Source organism: Kryptolebias marmoratus, linkage group LG20 (genome assembly GCF_001649575.2).
Source record: "Kryptolebias marmoratus isolate JLee-2015 linkage group LG20, ASM164957v2, whole genome shotgun sequence".
In the NCBI taxonomy this organism is placed as follows: Eukaryota; Metazoa; Chordata; class Actinopteri; order Cyprinodontiformes; family Rivulidae; genus Kryptolebias; species Kryptolebias marmoratus.
Window position 1 is genome coordinate 20,292,069 of NC_051449.1, and position 22,270 is coordinate 20,314,338.

The 22,270-nt window shown below is 39.2% G+C and overlaps 1 protein-coding gene across 1 annotated transcript in view; it reads left to right on the forward strand.

Annotated features, from left to right (window-relative positions):
* slc1a7a (solute carrier family 1 member 7a) overlaps window positions 1–21,500 on the forward strand; it is a 78,496-nt gene extending 56,996 nt beyond the window's left edge. The window contains exons 4-11 of the mRNA XM_017420209.3: window positions 728–770; window positions 1,452–1,683; window positions 2,836–2,935; window positions 5,005–5,238; window positions 8,040–8,234; window positions 13,347–13,481; window positions 16,764–16,863; window positions 18,878–21,500. Of these exons, the coding sequence (XP_017275698.1) occupies window positions 728–770; window positions 1,452–1,683; window positions 2,836–2,935; window positions 5,005–5,238; window positions 8,040–8,234; window positions 13,347–13,481; window positions 16,764–16,863; window positions 18,878–19,141 (1,303 nt within the window). The 3' untranslated portion in view covers window positions 19,142–21,500. The remainder of the gene's footprint in view (window positions 1–727; window positions 771–1,451; window positions 1,684–2,835; window positions 2,936–5,004; window positions 5,239–8,039; window positions 8,235–13,346; window positions 13,482–16,763; window positions 16,864–18,877) is intronic.
* Window positions 21,501–22,270: the final 770 nt, after the last annotated feature.

Below are 22,270 nucleotides of genomic sequence, written 5' to 3' on the forward strand. Positions count from 1 at the left end.
TGGTCTGGTTCCCACCACGGCCTTAAGTACCAGCTGCCTTCTGATGAGCCTGATCTGCCACAGGTGTAGAGGGAGTGACGAGGAGCTGCCAATCAGCCGTCGAGACGGCCCACCAGGAAGTACCAAAAATACTAAACCTCCAGAATCACCACAATATCTTTATAATAATGTCACGCACACACTGTTTTGGAGTTTGAGAAAAATAATTAGCCGACTGCCACGCATGCAAGGACTCAGTATGTCACTGATTAACAGAGATATGAATAGGTTTGTAGGTGTCGCCATTAAAGTGTATTATTTCATCTGGGAGTCTTTCAATGCAGAAATAGGTAATGACAAAGGTTGGCTTCCATTATGCAGGAAAGAAAATACTGATCGAACATTATTAGAGACCGATTACTTTCACAGGGAGCGTGCTGATCATTTAAAAACCAAATGAAAGCCATCATCCTTATGTGATTTACACTGAATCAGAGGTAGGAATACAAAAAAGGATGTTGTATGAAGATAATTACAACCTTTAAAGAAATAAGGCACTTTGGTAGAGATATTGATTGTGTGAGTGAAACATTGGCTAAGATGTTAGAGATGTTGCAGGATGCAATATGACTACAAACCGTTTCTATCAGGTGTGCGATAAAGGAAAACAGTCGTCATTAAATTTGTGTTTGTGTGATAAATGTGATTTTTTTTTTTTTAACAAAGTCTCCCAAATTCTCTTTTCCAGCAACATGTTTCCAGCCAACTTAGTTCAAGCTACATTTCAACAGGTAAGACAAAAATGCTGAAGATGAAATGAAAGATTAAAATGGGACACAGTGTTTGGATTTTCTGGAACTCTGGGTGAAGCACAGGCTCAAAATTTGGGGAAATACAGATGTTTTAATTTTCTCCAACAGACAGACAATAAGATAAGGCAATAAGATGTTCCCATGTTTTTGAGCAAGAAAACAACAGCGAGGAGTCTGTTTACTGAATCCTGGAAAAAGAAAGTCTGAAAATGTCTAAAAGAAACAAATACAGCCCTTAAAGGTCTTTGATGAACATCACACAAGTTGATTTATTAAAAACGTTAAAGAAAAATGATTTGGCTTTGTTTTTGTTTACACCTTTCATATGATGTAGAAAATAAGCTAAACTAAGTGAACTGTGAAATCTGGAGGCGTTCAGAGCACTGATAAGTAATGGATGCACTTAATTACAGAAGATATAACTGTTTGCTTGTTTTTTTTCTTTCTGTACATTTGTTTGCAGTCTAACTGCCTCTGCATACTTTGTGCTGTTTTAGCCGTTCATGTTCTCAAACATTCAGCTCATTCAGGAGATGGGTGCCATCGCTTTTACAAGCTGAAAAGATAAAAACTCGATAAGGGCAATTTGGATAAACATGCTCGGCATGACGTCTTTCTTATTCATCACACTCAAATTCTTCGCTCTGCTTTGATTTCCAGTATCGAACGCAGCGAGTCGCAGAGCTCATCCCCAAACCAACAGTGGCTCAGCTCCTGGACGAGACCACCACCCGCCGGGTCTACATCTACGGCGTCCAGGACGACAACGGCACCGACATCCAGAACTTCTCCCTGGATCTGACGCCGCCTCCTGACGTCATCATGAAAACATCACCTGGAACCAGTGAGGGCATGAATGTGCTGGGGATTGTCATCTTTTCTGCAACTATGGGTGAGTGTTTGGCACAAGCACTCACTTAACTAACAAAAGTCTATGTCTTGCTGCATTTTCTAACCATCCAGTTTGAAAAGTGTTGTGGTCTCAGTTATCATAGAGGAAACCATCTCTGTGAGCGTATGACAGATAATTACATCAGTTATTCATCTACTCATGCAGCATCATTATTGCCTGCAGCAGGAAGGAAAAAGGCAGACCGTAATGTTTTTGCCTCTGTGTGCGTTCGTGTTTCTGTTTGTTGGCAAAATATTTCAGGAACCACTGGATAAATTTTAATAAAATTCAGAGAATGTAATCATTGGATGTACATCTACAACTGATTAACCTTTGCTGTCAACCTGATTCAAGCCACAGCCAACTGATCTTACAAAGCACAAAAAAGCCTCTAACTCAGTCAATTTTACAGATATTGAGCTAGGATTTGGTGTGATAGTAGCTGAGAGTCATTCACAACACATAATCTGAATGCAACACATTGTGTGAGATCTTTGCTTAAAACTTCAGCTTTAGCTGTAGGGATCATCTCTATTTGTCTGTTAGCAAAATATCTCCTGAACTACAGTGTGGATTTTAATGAAATTTTCAGAAAGCAATCATTGATTGTACATCTACAACTGATTAACAAACTCAATTAATTTTACAGATATTGAGCTAAGATTCGGTGTGGTAGTAGATGAGAGTCATCCTCAACACATACTTAGAGCACTGTCCTCTGTGTGACATCTTTATTTTAAAAATTTGCATTAATTCTTTGAATCAACACATTTAGCAAAATATATCAGAAACCTTTGGACGTATTTTAATGAAACTTTCAGAAAGTAACCATGGAGTGCTCTTCTACAATACATTAACTTTCAAAGTCAAGCCAACTCAAGATGGCCGCAACAGCTAATTGATCATTACCAACACAGAAATTGCTATCACTTGCTCAAAATTACAGACTATGAGAGACGGTTTATGTGGTAGTAGCTGAGAGGCAGCCTAAACACATACTCTGAGCATTAACATATCGTCTGAGAAGTGGCTGTGTTGGATGGCTGGGGTGACCATCTTCCATTAAAACTGTTATGGAAAACAACAACCAACATGTGTTCCCTAAAGGAATGATAGGCCTTTAATTACATCTTTTTATGCCTCTCAATCCAGGAATTATGCTGGGAAGAATGGGGCCCAATGGAAGTGCTTTGGTCAACTTCTGCCAGAGCTTGAATGAAGCAGTTCTGAAGATTGTTGCCATTGTCATTTGGTAAGAGTCATATGTTAGAAGTAATGGTTGCACAGAAATATGGTAACAACATACAGCTAAAGAAAACACTGAATATTTTCTTTAACTGCCTTTGCTTTGATAATGACACAATATCAACATGGTGTTATCTCAATAGGCTTTCAATATCAAATGTTACATCAATACTTATGCCAAGAAATGTGATACTGTTTTGCCAAGTGTAATAATTATGAAAAAGTCTGACTGTTCCTTCAGATTATTTCAAACATTTTCAGTATAGTTGAAATCTGAGACCTCCTCCTCTGTTTAAAGTTGTTTTTTCTTGTTTGACATAGATGGCTTCTTTCCCCCCTTTTCAAACCATCTGTCCTCTCAGTCCAAAATATGAACATTTTGGTCCTCAAAGGAGTGTCCCTTATCCTTGAGGTGTAGGTGGACAGCTGAGTCCTGTCCCGAAGAGGTGGCTCTCCTGTGTTGAGCCATGCGTCTGTGGAGAGGTTGTTTGGTCTCTCCAATATAAAGGTCTGAATATTCTTCGCTGCACTGAACTGCATACATCACTCTGCTCAGTTTGGGTTTGGGTGTTTTGTCCTTAGGGTGGATCAGCCTCTGTCTGAGAGTCTTGTTGGGTTTGAAATGTACTGGGATGTTGGGTTTGGAGAAAATCCTTCAGAGTTTCTCAGATATTCCAGCAACATAAGGGATGACAATGTTCTGACATGCATTCTTCTCCTTATTCTGTTCAGTGGTGTGTTTTCAAGATTTCCTTGCTGACTTGACAAAATCCCAGTTAGGATACCCACATGTTTGAAAAGCTTTTTTGACATGTTTTAGTTCCTTTTCCTTCCTTTCTGTCTTCTTGGGGACGTGTTCGGCCCGATGCTGTAAAGTTCTGATGACAGAGTTTGTGTTCCAGTGGGTGGTGAGAGTCAAACAGAAGGTGTTGGTTTCCTGAAGACCTGAATACTGAGGCTGTCCTCTTTTTTCCATGTACACCAAACAGTCCAAAAAAGGCAGCTTGTTGTCGTTAGCATCTTCTCTGGTGAACTTGATGTTGTTGTCAACAGAATTGATCTGCCTGGAGAAAGCTTCCTCTTCCTTAGCTTGGATTTTGACCCACGTATCGTCCACATATCTTAACCAATGGCTTGGTGTAGCTCCCTCAAAGGAGTTCAGGGCTCTCTTTTCCACTTCTTCCAGGTAGAGATTAGCCACAATGAGCAACAATGGAGATCCCATGACACAACTAAGATTCCGTCTGTCATTATACTTCAAAGAAGTGGTGGGAAGACAGAGGTCCATCAGGGTATAGATCTGATCTGGGGTGAAATTGGTCCTGTTAATTAGGTCATTATCTTGTTGAAGTTGTTTCCACTGCTTCTGTTGTGGGTATGCAAGAGAAAAGAGAAGTGACATAAAATGATACAAGGGTTTCTCCTGGAGCAGGCTTCAAATGTTGAACTCTGCTCTATGTGATGTAGCGTGTTTTGAACAATAGGAGCTGAAATACCAGTTAGATGTTTCACAAATTTATGTCACTGAGTTCATGCTGCTGAGGATGGGTCTGAGTGGTGTTCCTTTTTGTGTATTTTGAGAAGTCCATGGCATGGCAGGTAGTCTATATGCAAAATGGAATACTTGTTAGACATACACACTTTAGAAAAAACGCACAAGCTTGTTAGCTTAATGATATCAGCAGTTAGTTTAATCATCAACAAAAATACAAAGCTGTGGTGGATTTTCTGAAATACAGGTGAAATAAATAGCAAGAAAACTGCATTGTGTGGTAATTTATTATATGCTCTACAAGGTTACAAGGTCAGCTTCCGAGAAGTGCACGTGATTCAGGTGTGCACAAACCCTAGACTCAATCAACCGAAGAGGGGGTTTATGACCTGTAATTGCAGATTGCACAACTTAGAAGCCAAAACATACAGACATTGGGTCGTCAAAATGAAATGTCCTTTTTTTCAAGTAGTCATAATACCCTTTTCATCCACAAATATGGATTGTTCTTTTGCAGACAGTCATAACATAATATAATTTTGTATGCACAATGCTCTGAAGTGTCCCACCTCTTTCATTTTCAGGTATTTTCCTTTTGGTATCGTGTTCCTGGTTGCTGGGAAGATCTTAGAGATGGACGACCCTTCAGCCATGGGAAAGAAGTTGGGCTTTTATGCCATCACTGTGGTAATGGGCTTGGTGCTTCATGGCCTATTCATCCTCCCAGCCATGTACTTCTTCATTACAAAGAAAAGCCCCATAGTGTACATCAGAGGCATTCTGCAGGCTCTGCTCATCTCTTTGGCCACCTCCTCCAGGTAAAAGGAAAAATATGGTTCAACGTAATTTTGTATGTGTTCTTGAATTTACTACAGAACAAGTGGTAAAAGAAGAACCTCTGGGGAGCTACCGAACACAGTTCCTTGAAGCACTCTAAAAAGCATCATTACAGCTCTCCTTAAGATGCAGCGGATGGTTCTACTGATAAAATATTTCTTTGATAATGTTTATCAGACCAACTAACAATGCTGCCGATTGATGAGTACAAAATAAAATGTTTATGACTCAACAAACATAACATGCAGCAAAACATGTCACAGTAAATATGTTTTTATGTTTTCTTAGGAGAGTAAATGGAGTGGATGTGGAAATCATAAATAAGGAAAATGCTGTTTGAAGGATTTGCTGTGACACTCATAATACTCAGGGTCTTCTTTTACGTTATGAATGTAGATGTGAAGGTCTTTGTTAACAGCTTGTAATCTCTTCTAGTGTTTTTTTTCTGGTTTGCAGTTAATTTGTTGGATTTGAGTTTCATGGACCCCATTAAATGTTTTCCTGCTAGTGAAGTGAAGTACCCAGACAGAGTGGTAGAAATGCATGCATTGAAAGGTCATCGTCACCAAGGTCCATTAATTACAATATCAGATTAAATGTATAACAAGGCAGTACAGGCTCACAGCTGGTCCCATGTCAGAAGCGTGTGATACTCTCTCAGACCTAGATACAAGCTGTGACTCAGAGCAGAACTAAGTTATAAAGTTGCTGTATCCTCTCTTGCAGAAAGTTGACCCACAGTTGTTGGAACGATTAAAAACATTAATCAAATTAATTGCAGGCCTTGTAATTAATTCATCTTGATTGTTTGCATGTTTATCAAATATAGATATTCAACATAATAGACAAAGATGATCAATTCTAATAAATTATGGTTGATGGCTGAATCAATGACTAAACATACCTGAACTCAAACAACAAAAATGTTAATCTTTCATCATATGTATTGTTCCATCTTATATATTTATTACTAGAACAGATTAAAGAAAACTCAAGGTGTAAATGACATTATATTTATAATAATTATGATGGCAGTTATAATAACAATAATGATAAATAACAAATAAGTTAAAAATATGCAATCCTTGTCATCAGAGCTTGTTATTTTTGTCAAATGCAAACTGACTTTTTTGACTCTGAACCCCATCATTTGGTCTATGAGAGCTGGTTAGACCGCCTGCCAGGAGACAGCAGAGACTCATCTTCCTACTGGCAGGATGGCTGTTGCATTAGCTTCAATATCAGTGTTGCAAACACGTTTTATTTTTGAATGATACCTTAAGCTTGACGTGCTGCAGTGATGAGAAAATTCCTTTAGTTACAATGTATACACTAGTCCTGTGGCTTCAGTGTAGGTCAGTCAAGGCAGTACTTGTCAAATGTGGGACATTGGACAGAGGGGACAAATTCCAGGACCGTCCAACCTAAATCAGAATGGTTGGCAGGTTAATAATCCTGTTTATGCATCTATGCAAAATCCTCTGTGTCTTGTTTTGACTTACAGTTGGACACTCCTGCAACTACCTGATAACACCATTACTCCACTTATGATGCCATCACCTTTAGCCTTTGGTGGTTGTTCTTGATATGCAAGCTCCTTGCAAATCACGTGTTTCTGTAAATGCTTGATTTGATTTGAGCTGATCGACATGTGAATCAAATTACATCCAAATCAGACAATTTCTTGCTTAATTTCCTCCTGTCAGTGAGAGTAAATAGAAGTCTTTGAAACACAGAAGCTTTTTTCACCGCCCTCTAACTGAAGGTGTAGAAACCTGAATAATTGCAAACAAAACCAAAATGTCCTTCAGTCTGAATAATAATCAAAACTACTGGGTTCAATGAAAACAGCATTCCTGTGTGGACTCAGTTGTATTGTGCTTAGAGTCAGAATGTCTGCCTTATTCAAAAAGGCAAGGACAGTGTCTGACCATGTTTGTGAGTCTGACATAAGAAGGATGTCTGAGAAAGCACAAGTTTCATTTAGGAACTTTTAGAAACAAAACATTCAGATTACAAGACGGTTTGTCTAATGTTCAGATAATTCATTATACTTAATCTCTCATAGTCTGAGTCCTTTGTTTAATTATGAAGCAAAAACCCATCTACAAAGGATAAAACAAAATATTTTACAATTTGCTCCTATTCTAATCCATCACCTCACAAAACAAAATAAACTTACATCACAGCATTTTATTCATCCCCACAGGGGGGAAATATGTTACTGCTACTGTATAACTTATCGGGGGGAAAATATTAACAGAAGGGCAAACATACAGTCTAAATAAATGATGATCATAGTGATCATAGAGTCATTCTGGAAGGAGCGCAGTGAGGAGGAATGGCCTCCAGTAATAGTCCTTATTTCAACACAGCGATGAACAGTGAAGAGGATCTGTATGTCTGTCTGCTTTCAGTCCAGAATGTTTTCCTGCAACCACGTCTTGCTGAAACATGTCATTGTGTTTTCCAATCCTGCTGCGGTGTTCTTGTCTGCACTTCCAGCTCATCCTGTTATTTGCCAAACAAGAGATATCATTTTGCTCCTGCTTCGCATCGCCAGCATCTCTTCTTTGACCCGTGAAGAATTCAGGGTTGTACTCTGCGCATTAGTTTGGCTTCACAAAGCCGAGATCAGCTCCTCGTGGAAAAAGCTCTCATGCTTTTCGTCTTAATAGCTGTTAAAAAGTGTCTTAAGTACCTCAAGCAGCACAGCATCAGCTCCATCCTGCAGTAACTCACCTGATTGTCTGTTTTTTGTCCTGATCTTTTCCTGCTGCAGCTCTGCCACACTGCCTATCACCTTTAAGTGCCTCCTGGAGAACAACCACATCGACAGACGCATCATCCGCTTCGTGCTGCCCGTCGGGGCCACCATCAACATGGACGGCACGGCGCTCTACGAGGCCGTGGCAGCCATCTTCATCGCCCAAGTGAATAATTATGAGCTTGACTTTGGGCAGATCATCACCATCAGGTAGGGTGTGGGCTGAACTTTCTTGGCGTGTTTTGTGATGTACAACAAATGTCAGCACACGTGGGAGTCATTTTAAAAACAAGAGTGTTGACTCAGTTAAATGAAATCCTTTTCTGCTCTTTGTGCGGTTATGAGTGAGGGGAGCAAACCGTGTTCAGCAGCAGTTTACATGAGTTTATTTAAACAATTCTGGAAACATAATTAAAGATGAGTTCAAGTTCAGGGTAATAAATGGAGAATTCTTCAGAATGTTAATTAACAATGATATCTTTTCTGCAGAAGTTTTCTAAAGCATCCAGCTCAAATTTAAAAGTTTATCTCAACTGCAGGGTTGGATCCAGTGTGTGAGAAGATTTTCCTTCAGCTGAAATTAAAGTTTGACTGATTTACAAAGGTTGAATCGACTCCACAGACTTTATTAACGCTTCAATAAACTGCAGCATTAAGATCAAAGGTAGTCGTTGCAAAGTATGAACTCAAACATAAAAAAGGTTATCTTGAACTATATCAAATGGTGCCGTTTGAAAGAGTGTACTCCATATATACTGTACTGATATGCAATTCTGAAGTTGTATGCTCCTAATGTAAACAAAGCAGCAAGTCACATGACTGAGCTACATTAGGCTGGCTTCGACAATAGAAGAGTCGAGATGTTTATATAAGCATGGATTGGCTGCTAAAAGCAAAAGACAGCGAACGAATAAGTCGACTGTTATGAATAAATATCAGGGAATCACGCAGGAAGCTCAGACAGCTCAGCATTAAGCTTTCATGAAACTTCTTCTCGAGTGGTAAGCTTACTGTTTCAGCCTAACCTATCTTTTTATCTGCATACTTTACTCAACAAATCTGAGTGTAAATACATACCAACACAACAAAACTGTCAGACCTCTCCATCCCGAACGGCTTTTCCCTGGACGTCACCACATCTGACCTATTTTCAGTCACTTCAGCTGTTTCTGGAGGTAAACAAACACACGTGGTAGCTGGCAGGCAGTCGCAAATTTTACAAACAATTTTTTAACATAAGGGCACATTAACCATCAATATGAGAAGAATATCGTGTCTTATTTATTTGACTAATTCTCTGTGACCGGTCTTAATGACATTGCAATGAGTACCTTTAATGAATTCAGGATTCTCTGATGGAAAATATTTGCTGTATTTTTTTCTGCAAAACCACAATTCTTATAAAAAAAAATCTCTATTTCTTTCAAAATTCAAGTCATTTTCTCCTTTGAGTCTCATTTATAAATTGTGTAATTATCCTTTTGAAATGTGATGCTATTTCAGTAACAATTATGACAATAAGAACCCTTAAAATAAGTCAAGCAAAACAATCTTAGCAAATTTCATCTGGGTCAAAACAAGTGTTAGCCTGGAGGAAGAGGCAACATGTGAATGAATCTAACATTGCACATTAAACTCTGAATTATTAATGCTATTACGGGATTTGCTAGATTCTCATATATGTAAATGTCACACAGATTATGCCTCGTATGAGCTTCTTAGTCTGATCTGATTTCTGGTAAACCAGTCTCCAGCTTTGTGTGGACAAACAGACAACCATTAACAAGCAACTTAGTCAGTTTGAACCCGAAGTAAAAGAGCACCCCCTGCGTCGAGTAAAAAAGTCCTGACCCCCACCTGATCTGCCCACATGGCTGACTGCAGCGTTGTTCTGAGCAGACCTCTCCTCATGGCTGCAGTCTGTGCACAGTCCCTCATTATAATCCCCTCGGCAGTAAAACCCATATGACCTGTATTACTCATCTCACATGTCACGGCAGAATTATAATCATTTCCCTCTCTGTGCCCTGTTCCTGTGACGTTTGGCCCCGGACCACAAAGCTCCTCCATCTGTACGCTAACCCAGCTCCGACCCACTCCGGTCTGCAGGGGAAAAGAAACCACGGTCGGATCGCTGTGGGAATCAAAACCTGGGTCACAATTAAGAAATAAATAACGCCCCACCCTGCTTTTCTGATGCTGAAGGAATGTGTTATATTCTCTGCTTAGTTAAAGGTTATCACACAAGAAGAAAATAGACTGTCAGTAAAAATGTGTTGTGCTCCTGAACTGACAGCGTTTTAGGGCCAGTCAGAAAAAAAACAAACTGAGTTTTAAGATTAGAGTCAAAATATTGAGAAGTCCAGTTAGTATTTTAAGAATAAAATAAAAATGTGAAAAACTTAAAGCTGAAATGTTGAGGAAAAAAATGTCAACGTAGTTTTTCAAGAGCAATCTTAAAATGACAGAAATAAAGTTTTTACTTTGAGAACAAAAGAGGAATCAAGAACCAAATCAGCGCTGGTGCAGACACCAGTGACAGCCTCAGGTTTGCAGATTAGTTTTAATACTAAATATTTTCTTAGCGTGTACATCGAAACTTACACCTACAGCTGTGCACAACTTGTAAACAACTGCTAAACTCTTGTGGGTCCAGGCTTTAATGTGAGTTTTACCAGAAACCAATAATAATAATAATAATAAGCTATTTTTTAATCAAGTTTCAGATGTTTCAGAACTATTTTGAAGTGAGCACTCAGTGTGAATGTTTAAAGCTATTATTGTGAAGGACTGAAGTCATTCTGATTGACGACAGGTGCAGTTTTATTTTGTTTATTTCTTATAAAAGGTAAATCCAGAACTGCAGGTCAGGCAAGCATATCAGAATGAATGAATGAAAACTGTGCCGCAGAATGACAGCAATGTTACAAGCAGGTCGGGCTGCCTGCCTGAGCTCGGGTTTTAACACACATATCAGTTTACATAAATGCACAGTTTCACTGAGATGCTCAAAATCAGTTTGACTATCGAGGTAATAGGTTGTTAGTTTATTCATGCAACCTTCTGACATCGAGTTCCAGATCCACCAGAAAATTACCATTTTTCAACGTACTTAGGTCAAGTTGCTGTAAAAGCAGAGAGCAGTTTCGTGCACGTAATGGAGAATATTAGATTCTCCAAATAATGAGCTGATGCAACACACAGCAAGTTATTCTGATGACAAAGAGCAAAGCAGAAATAAAAACCTGGCTCTAATAGAAACCTGATATCTTGAGTTTATATAAATAAAAGATTGTAGCCTTTTACTTGAGGACATTTAAGTCTTAAATAACCAATAAACAGGTTTATTTTTATGCTTGTACTTTTTAAGACATTGGGGTGCAACTGAAAGCTTTATTTACCTCTAAGTTAGTTAATTATTTTACACATTTTTACATCATTCCGAACAAGAAAGTGTGACATTTCTTGGAGGAAAAACATATCTAAGTTTCTGCAATTTAAGTTCAAAGTTTACAAGACTGAACAAATGATTTAGTTACATCAACGCATCATTGGATTTATGAAGCAGCAGAAAATGACAAACTGTGGTGGCAGCACCGTGCTGTGGGGATGTTTTTCATCTGCAGGCCTAGGTAATGTTGAATAAAAGCTTAAAGTTGTCAACTACAGGGGGAAGAGACAACCTCCGTCTTACAGAAAAACTGAGGGGCTGTCCACCCAGGAATGTCTTTGAACACACAAAAGACTTTTATTGTGAAGGACGTTGTCTTTCTTAAAACTAGAAAAGATTAAGTTCAGGCTCAGAGGGAATGCTGATAAGTTGTTCCAGCATGGAACTTCTATCAATTACTTTAATTCCTTGAAAACAATTACACCAGACTAAATATATAAGTATCATGGGGTTTTTTTGTGGTGTTGTTTGTCTTGTCTTATTTTTAGTTGGGATTGGGTTTGGTTGTATGCTGTTGTTTCAAACTGATGACTTGAATTGGGCTATCTTGTATTTTTGGTAAATATTATGTGTGTGTGCTGAGCACAATGTGTTAAACCATATGTTAAAATTCATAAATAAATCCTTAAATCTTTTATCGTTTCAGAAAAAAACAGATTTTTTTTTTAAATGGGTTCAAGAGTGAGACAATCTTGAAACCCCACCCTTGAGTTTTTGTGTGGACAGCCAAAACACCATATTTTCAAAACGATGGAGTCAAAGCTCCACCTCTAATCTGACCTATGATCCGAGGCGGTCCTCTTCTTCTTCTTTTTGTTGCTTTATGAGCAAACTCCACACCTTGATTCCTGTTTCTGGTGTCTTTGTAGCAGCATTACAGTGCTGCATACAGGCCTGTAATAGTTACTACAGCATTCTAGGGTCATTTTCTGCATTTCTGTGTGGATGAAGATATTTCCAGGAATGGTGTTTACGATAATATCTTTAGAAATGACACATAAAAAGACCTTCTTGGTGTTTCTGTGTGAACAAGGCCAACACCTCTGAATGTAAATTCATCTTTTTACCATGACAACAACTAAAAGCACACTATAAAAGCCAAAATGAACAGGTTTTCAAGGAAAAGATTAAATGTATTAATATGACTTAATGGCAAAAAAACCTTTTTGCTGCAATAAATACGCCACTAATGGAACCCTATGTTGCCCACGTTGTAGCCCATAAAAGCTCTACAACAGACTCAAACTTTTTTATGACTTGATATTTGCTACAAACCAGCACAACTCAACCACCTTGAAAGAGCTAAATGACTTCTTCATTAAAAAAGAGTGAAAATCTCCCGGGTAAATTAACCAAATTTATAGGAACAGATCACAAGGAGCTTACAGCTGCACTAGGACACTGTATAAGGCACTGACGCTGAGTATTGGACACTTGTTATCATTTTTACATGTTGTTTTGTTTCTAAAACAATATTTTGCAAGTATTAGATGGTGTGTTGGTTAAATTATACAAATCCTATTAAAATGCACTGATAGTACTTGGCTGTTAGGCAACAATCTGGAAAAAATGCCAGAGGGAGTTTGTACTTTCTAAAGGCCCTGAACTGATTTCAAACTCAGATTCAACAAACTATAAAACTTCATTCAGGCAACTAAGTGCATTTTAAGAGTACTGCACTCAGAGTTCAATGAACAAAGCAGCATTTCACAGAACTTTGTCCCGGCTGTATGCCACTGTCCTTAAACCCACAGTTTACACTTAAAGCACACACACACACACACACACACACACACACACTTGGACACAGCTGGGATGATGGCTGTTGCTATACATCCTGTAACAGCCTGCCTCTCTGTCTGGTCACTCAGCATCACCGCCACGGCCGCCAGCATCGGAGCAGCCGGAATCCCACAGGCCGGACTTGTTACCATGGTGATCGTGTTGACCTCTGTGGGTCTGCCCACTGATGACATCACTCTCATCATTGCAGTTGATTGGGCTTTGTAAGTATGGGCTTATATTTTCCTTTTTGAAAGCTGTGTGCAGCTCAAGTCCTGCTATAGGAGAAACTGTTTACATTCAGTAATCACGAATACGTAACTAACCAGATGAGTTATCTGTTACATAAAACTCAGTGAACCTACAGACTTAACATGATATTAAGAATGATCCAGCCCTTACCACGTCTTTACATAAAGCAAATACAACCTCAGATGAAGACAAACATGTTGGACCATGTCATTATGAACAAAAACTAAATCAGCACCCAGAAGCAGTGAAACACTGCCGGCTAAATTATTAATTAACTGATCATCATCAGTGTGATCACTTCTATAAAAGCAGTTTTGTCAGTTTGCTGCTCCTGCAGCGTACAGATGTGTGATAACACAACACCAAGGCATAAAGATATCATCAATGATATCAGAGAAGCAGCTGTTGCTGCCCATCAATCTGGGAAGGGTTAAAAGTCATTAGTAAACTAAATGGATTTTATTGTTGCACAGAGAGAGGGAGAAGATTAACAAGCGGAGAACATGTAAGACAGCTTTCAGTCTTCCCAGGGTTGATGTCCCACCATGTTTATCTCAGCTCCATCTCACACTCACTAGCCGTGAGTCAGCGGGTTAAAGATAAAGCTCATGACAATTAGGAAAAGACTGAACAGGTACTGTCTGTTTATAAGGTTTGCAAGGAAAACTCAGCCAAGGGCAGTAAACAGAGAGATTTATTAAGTGCAGTTTTTGGGGGGAGGACGCTTAAATCATATGTACTGATGAAAAATTAAATAAAAATGAAAGATTCATTACTGTTTTCGACAGGTTGACCAGTTGCAGAGAAGAAGCAGCAAAGGAGGCTTTTTCCACCCGTGTCATTATTTCATCTCTTTATTTCAGCTTCCGGGTCACTTACATCATCATAAGCTTATTCTTTGTTTTACAAAGTTATACAACCATGTAAATTATTAGAAACGCTCAGAGCACAAATCTCCACCACTGCCATCGCGTCAGTAAAAACTAGTGCGATCTGGATCATAATCTGGATCAGCACCAACATTTAATCCATTGTTTTTGTGACACTTTCACAAATTTCAAATCTGTTCATCAGTTTTTACCTGATCTTCGCTAACAGACAGACAAACAGAACCTCCTTGGTGGAGGAAACAGAAGGGTCACATGTAGGAGCAGAGAGAAGCTTTTAACAAAAGGGTTACCTGTGATTTTGACCTTTGACCCCATGAACCTTGAAATCAACAGTGATCACCCTTCAGGCATCCAGCTGTGCAGTTTAACACTCCTATTATACAGCTGCAGGGTTAGAGCATGGGCTGATCTGTGACCTTGACCTTTGACCGGAGCAGCACCAAAATCTAATCACTTGTTCCGTGTACCGTGTTTGCTGTTTCCTGAACATTTCATGAAAATTTGTTCACAACGTTTTGAGTAATCTTGTCCACAGACAGACGCTACAGAAAGTGATAATCTCCTTGGCAGAGGTAATAAGAACAGGTCAGCAAACATCTGACATGCATCTAAATGCAACAATAAAGTCCAAAAGAAAACATTAACATCACAAACACAGAGAGAACGGGGCCCTCACTCCCGTGTTGCCATGGAAACATGTAAAATTAAAAACTTGAATTGATGTCAACTACCGTATCCCATAAAGTTTTTTAATATGTTCATTCTGCTGGACGAATAATGGCAAGTAAGTGTCAATGTACATCCAATATGGGTGTAGCTTCCTTCATTTTAAAGATAGTTTGACTTTGAATAATTCCACGAAATCAAACAAAACTATCCCTCAGACACATTGTGGTTTCTCTCAACACAAATTATGGGCTACTGAAATGATCAAACAAGGTCTGTTGTTTCTACTAGTCGGCAATCCCTTTAAATATTTTAGAAATGCTACTGTTGCCGTCTAGAAAAAGATAAAGTGTTTTGGTTTGAGTAAAAAGCGCGATGCACTCTTGGGGAATCAAACCCAAGCCTCCTCCATGGGAGACAGGGATGCTCTCCACTACATTAACAGGATTCTGTAAATAGCTCCTTTTTCAGCTCATTCATGCCAGCTCAACTGAATGAATGAGAAGACTTCTTCAATAATGAGACCAAAGCAAAGATGACTGCCTATAATTCAAAGACCAATGATTGGAGAAAACCAACCACAGTATATCAACACAGACAAACCAGCTGTCAGCACGGTGGTGGAGGAATGATGGTTTGGGTTCCCTGCAGTCTCTGAGTCGACCATGAACTCCTCTGTAGACCAAAGGACTCTAAAGTCAAATGTGAGCCCATCTGTCCGACAGCTGAAGCTTGGATCAAACTGGGTCATGATTCAACAGAACAATGATCCCAAACACAGCAGCTGATCTACAGCAGAACAGCTCAGAAAGAAAAGAATAAAAGGTGTGAAAGGGTCCAAAGTCCAGACCTCAGCCTGATTAAAATGCTTTGGTGGAACCTTAAACCAGAGTTCAGATCTTTGAAAGTGGGGTTCTGTGAAAGTTATGACCAATCAGTATCTTACCTGCCTGAGTATTCATGTGAACATTGTTTTACAAACGTTTTCTAGGAAGCTGTCCGTTTTGCATTACACACTTATTCAGGCAGAAGCATGATATTCTTGTTGGAAGTACTCCAGTCTGCATTGGAAGTGCTACAGCTGACTGCTGCTGGCACTATTTGCATTGCAAATGATCATAAATTCCAAGTAAATAATTGTGTAATGCTAAATTGACAGTAAAGATTGGAGTTTTAAGATGCTCTAGGCCCCAATCGGATTAGTCATTAGTTCATACTGAGGTAGTTCAAAGGGCTAACGATAACAGGTAAGATGTTAGTTGTTCATAACCTTTCCACAGAACCCCACGTCTAAAGATCTGAACTTTCACTTTAGGAGAGCTGTTCAATACATCTGCAAACCCCTCTGAACTGAAGCAACACTGTAAAGCAGAGTGAAATGAAGTAACAGACTGACCATAAAGGCATATTTTTATGTACTGTTTATGAAATTTGACTATTTTTTTGTGTGAATTATTGATAGTCCTGTTGTAATTTCTCCTGTTGATTTTGTTTTCTGAAATTTTATTTGGCTGCTTTGGAAAATTAGGAAAGGAAGAGTAATTGAATATTATGTCTTGATGCGAAAGGAATCTTGAATAGCTTTTATTTAATTTGATTATTTTACTGTGCCTGTGTTTAGTCTGTATGTCGTATTAATGAGCAGCAGCTTTTTTTATGTTCTGTCAGCAATAGATGACTTCTGCCTCTGTTGCTCAGGGATCGGTTCAGGACCATGGTCAATGTGATGGGGGACGCTCTGGCCACGGGCATCATGGCTCATATCTGCAGAAAGGATTTTGTCAAAGAGGGGGAGCAGGTGAGAGCGAGGTTGGCCAGATTGAGTGACCCAGATGGTCCAAACCATCCAGATCAACATTGCATTTTATTTGACTCAGAAATGTGATTAATGTATGAAAAACTGTGAATAAAAAATATCTGCTTTTTATTAACAAGGTCAGCTCAGTTGGACATGGTGGACTTTTTTTAATGATAGATATGGCAGAGAGGTCTTTAATTACAAGTGCCCCAGCTGGTATCGTCTCTGTGCAATCTTCATATCAGGCTGAGAGAGTTTCTGTTCTGTCACAGACATGAGACAGTCTTCACTTCTGACCATCAGAGATAAAGTAGACAAGCACATTTCATACATTGTCAATTTTTCTTTGATGTTTTAAATGTTAAAGTGCACAAACGAACCACTCGTCACAGCCACAGTTACACAAGATCATTCCATCATAATAAAACAAACAAAAAGTAATGGTTTAGTTCAGACATTATGAACAATTGGTATCCTACCTGCTGTAGATTAGACTGAAGCCAGTATCTCACTGGGCTGTGACTGTCGGAGGGCAGCTGGAGGCTCAACATTTTCAGCTGCAGCCTCGTTGGATTCTGAGTGTTTATAACTGAGCCAGCAAGCCGTGCGGCCATATTCTGAACAACTTTTGAAAATCGCACACCTACTTTTATATGAGCTGCTTGCAAAACTGCATTCTAAGTCACACATATATTATTTTGTTGCCCACATCATACCACCTCAGCTCACTTTGACAGCCGCCTTTGTGTTAATGATTTAAACTGCTGGCCCACGCTTTAGAGATGAAGCTAGAGAGCTTTGGACCATTCTTTTGAATAATTATTTGTCCTTGGGAGAGTTTTTAAGCTTGAACATTAAGAGTTGTCGTCTCGGATGTTTTCTGGTGCTAGTACCAAAATACAGATCTGTTGCTCTAGAATTTACAGCAACTAAATCGGGAAGAGTTCAAGATGCTTGCAAGAGAGAAACTTTGTCCCACAAACTTTTTGAACATTCAAAATTCAAGCGACAACACTGCAAACTTCTGTGACTCCAGCGAGGAAATGGAGAACCAACACAAACGTTTTAAGTTATTTAGGAGACTCTGTTGTAAATGTCCTTCAACAACTTCCAGCAGCCGCAGCCCAGGGAGTTACTCGCTTAAAGTGGAATACTATTGTCTTAAAACAGCTCCGATATTCAAACTTTCATAGCAGTTCATGCAAACACTGTTTCCATGGTTCTTAAACTGCAGCACTCAGGCTCCTTTTAACAATACTCACAAGAAATAAGCTAATTAATTGTAAGACGAACTGTCATGTAAATCTAAATTGCATTGCTACCAAAAAGATGAGTGGTTTAATCCAATTATGACCTTTGCACTAAACAGAAACTACTATATTTGAGTATTCCTGGTTCCTTCAAGTTATCTGTATTCAGTGGTTGTGGAGCAGAAGAAAAGCCAAGACTGCACCCTTCAACTAGGTTCAGGTGTTTAGCCAGTTCGCTCACTTATGTCAAATATGAACATGAATTTGTGCTGCTGTTTCTTAAGGTCTGTGGTAACAGGTGGTAAATGGAGAGCCTAATTTTTTTAAAGGGGTACTCTATAAAAAGTTTGCAAACCATTGTACTATTTAATAAACCTTTACACCATTATCAGTTTCACATTACACGGTGATTCCTGTCGAAATATTGTAAAAATTCTGCCAGAAGTGCTACAGCTCATTTTTGCGTTTGCAAATAAACACAGAATTCTATGTAAATAATTCTGTATTGCAACAATTATGGCAATGTACACGATGAAACAGTGTTCGCGTTAACCACTGTGATGTTTTTGAGACTGGAGCAGTTTTTGTACCGTCTTACTTGTGTTCGGTTTAGCCCTTAGCTTGTCAGTCAGAATATTTAAAAAATAAACTGATTCTGAATTAGTGGCAATTTAGGTATTTTGACACTGTCCTGGGTATTGCCTTTTTTGAAAAAAAATAAATAAATAAATAAAAATTCTGAGCCACTTCCTCCTGTTGTTTAGGTGCCTCTGATATGTGAAACGAAACCCATGATAAGCATCCAGCAGATGATGACGTACCAGAACCAGAAGAACGGCTGCTACCAGCCTCCACCGGGCAGCAAGCAGGATCACCTCTCACCAGAAGTGGCCCGTCTGATCCAGCTGGAGGAGGGGATTCGGCCGGTGGAGAAGAAGAAGCACGCACATGGACCTCATCACAAGCGAGAGCACAGAGACAAGGATCACTGTTCTGTGGACATGAACGGACTGGAGACAAACGTATAGAAGCAGCCGCTCGGCCAGTAGATACTGGTCCACCCACAGCTGCTGATCGTATGTAAGAGCCAAGGATACCTCTTCATGTTCACACGATCTTCCCCTCCGAAAAAGGAGACCAGCCTCGAGTGGACGTATGCAAAGAAAAGAAAGACTTTTTTTTTTTCTACATAACATACATGATGACCCACGTTTGATTGTTTATGTTTTGTGTAAATATTTGTCAGAGATGTAATTTTTGGTGGCAGCAGTCTGCTGCTTGAAGGAACATTTTAAACCATAAATGGATCCTAAAGACTCAGAGTCACAATGTTTTAATACAGTGTGGCTGGAGAACGTGTTAGCTAATATCAGATAGTGTTTCTCTGCAGACTTAAGACAAACCAAAAAGCATCACTACGTTGAGCTTTTTAATCTTTATTATTTGGAATGTTTCACCCTAATAATCACAGGCTTTTTTTATGTATTTCATTATTTTGGTCATCATTTTCTTCATGATAAACCTGAAGCAAAAAAATTAAGCTTTAGTCTCTGAATTAGTAAAACATACAATGGTTCTAAACCTTGCATCAAATCTATAATGCAACAGCTTAGTTCACATGCAAGGCAAATATCTATTAGCTTTTGAGGTTTAAAATGACTTGGCTTCCGGTGTTCCATGATTTTTATGTCCTAAACTTTCTCAGCGATACTTTTCCTTACTGTTGTCTTCTCTGCCTTGTTGTCCTGAGTGGATCCTCTGCCTCATACCTGCAGTACAAAGCAAACTGAAGATCACAAGAAACAAACAGGAATTTTGTCTCCTTGGTCATGTCACGTTGTCTTTTGCACCCTGCTGTATTTATTCCCTCTTTGCCTTAAATGACCAAGGGAGAAGCGTTCAGGAAACAGCACGTCTGCTGGAAGAGCTGACACAACCACACACACTGACACAAAAGTACACAGGCAGAATGGTGGAAATGGAACTGTAAATGTTGAAAGGTCACGTGACTGTGTTTCAATGATTGAAATGTCAGATCAAATGGATGATGCAGTGTGGACACACAGCTGGTTCCATGTCAGTATGGTGTGGTACCTCCTTGGTTCTGGAGACAAGCTGTGTTTGGTTGCAGAACAAAGTCATACAGCCGTTGAGTCTACTCCTGCTATAAGCTGTCTGAGCTGATCCCACACAGGTTGGATTGGGGAAACATAAAGGAACCTGGCTGACCATGGAAGGACCTTAACATGATGCAGGCAGTGGAGACACTTCCTATGTTTGACTTATAAAATTACACCAGAGTGCTGTCTCAGAAGGGGTAAGACATGCAGACACAGGATGTCACTGACGTAGAGCTGTGCCACCAGGGTCCCCCAAAATCATTACCTGAGGTGACCTGAAATCATAAAATCATACCCAATGGCTCCCTACACCAAGAGGCCAGATTTAATGTTAATGTGTCTCTCCACATCATTGATCTTTAACCCACTGAGCTGCCATAAACTCATACAATGGTCACCTATGGTAATGCAGAACTGAGCTTCATCACTGAACAGGATATGACTCTACTTCTCATCGATCCAGGCCCCCCAGTTATGGCACCAATACAAATGTAGGATCTTCTCTAATGTTAAGGCAGCCTACACATGGTACAGTGAACCTGATGTCAGTCGTCAAGTGTTGTAGAAAGTCCAGTACTTGTGTCCGAATGGCAGGCGCAGAGGTCATCTGGAATGTTTGGTGCACAATGAGATAATCCTCCCTTGGTGTGGTTTGTTTTGAGAGACCAGAAGCTTCACAATATGTGTGGGTACCCTTGTGTGCAACATCGGGCCACTGTGACATCTCTACACCTCTCATGCCGGGCAACTGCAGGATACATCTACTGCTGGTAATGCTGTCTAATGCATCTACAAGGCATCCTGTCTTTGGTGACCTTCACTCACTATTTTGACCGTCGGACACACCAGCAGCTGCCTGATAAACACTAGTGCTCCAGTCGTGATCCCAGCACTTATACCCGCCGGTGTCCATTCTAGATGTGTCAGCTCCTAGAATCAAATCATTTACAAACACATCACTGGTCTGCATGTGGACAAAGTGCACCCAAATAGGACCACTCCTTCTGGGTGCTAAACTTATTTTTTGTCAGTGATTGTAGTTGACAATCAAAGGTCACGCTCTGGATTCTGTTTATATTTGTGTGTTATATACTGTACATGTATGTATTTCAAAAGATATTAAAAAAAGGTGTAGATTTTAACTTCATATCAGTACGTTTCGAGAGCTGCCATTCTGTGTTTGTTTAAGCAAACTTTTCAATGTAACCTAAATTTTATGAAAATGTATAAACTTGATATATTGGCAAAGGAAGAAAAATATATAAATATATAGAAATATTGTTTCAGGGTTTGCTTGGTTTTTCTTCAGCTACTGTAGTTTCGGAAATTGAGTTACCGGTGCAAATAATCTTTAGGTATTAAACTGACAGAAACAATATAAAGTTAAACACAATCGAAAAATGTTTGGGTATAAAATTATACATCTAATACACATCATTTCCACCTTATATTTACCCAATAGCATAGCTAATTGTATGAACATGTTAAATATTTAAAAGAAGTATTTTAATTGTTTTTGTAACAATGCGTGTTCACGTTGACTTTAATAATGCAGCAGCAAACCTCAATAACTTTGAAACGAAGGCATGTGATGGATTTTCTGTCCTTGGTGCAACAGTGATCTGGACTGAAAATGTTGCTTCTTTTAACTTCATATTAAAACCAAAGGACTCAAAGATTGACAGCTGGAGTGAAATTTGGACAACCGTGATTACGATGTCACGTAGTTCGGACAGTCTTGGAATCTGTTTCTTTCTCTGAGAGTAGCAACAGTAAAGAGTATGTTTCCCTAGTTGTACTAGATATTATACTGTCCAACAAACATCGTCTTCAATAAGGCATGTTTATATAAGAGTGGGAGACATTCTGACTCCAAACAAGGAGACTGAGTTACTAGCCTTGACATTTTCATTTAAACTAAATAATACTTTGGAAAAAATTGCAAATTAAACTAGACCTCTACGAACCTTTTCTACAGACCTGTAGTATGTGCAGGAAGTGGTTTCAGAATGGCCTTCAAATACTCCAGGTTCTCTA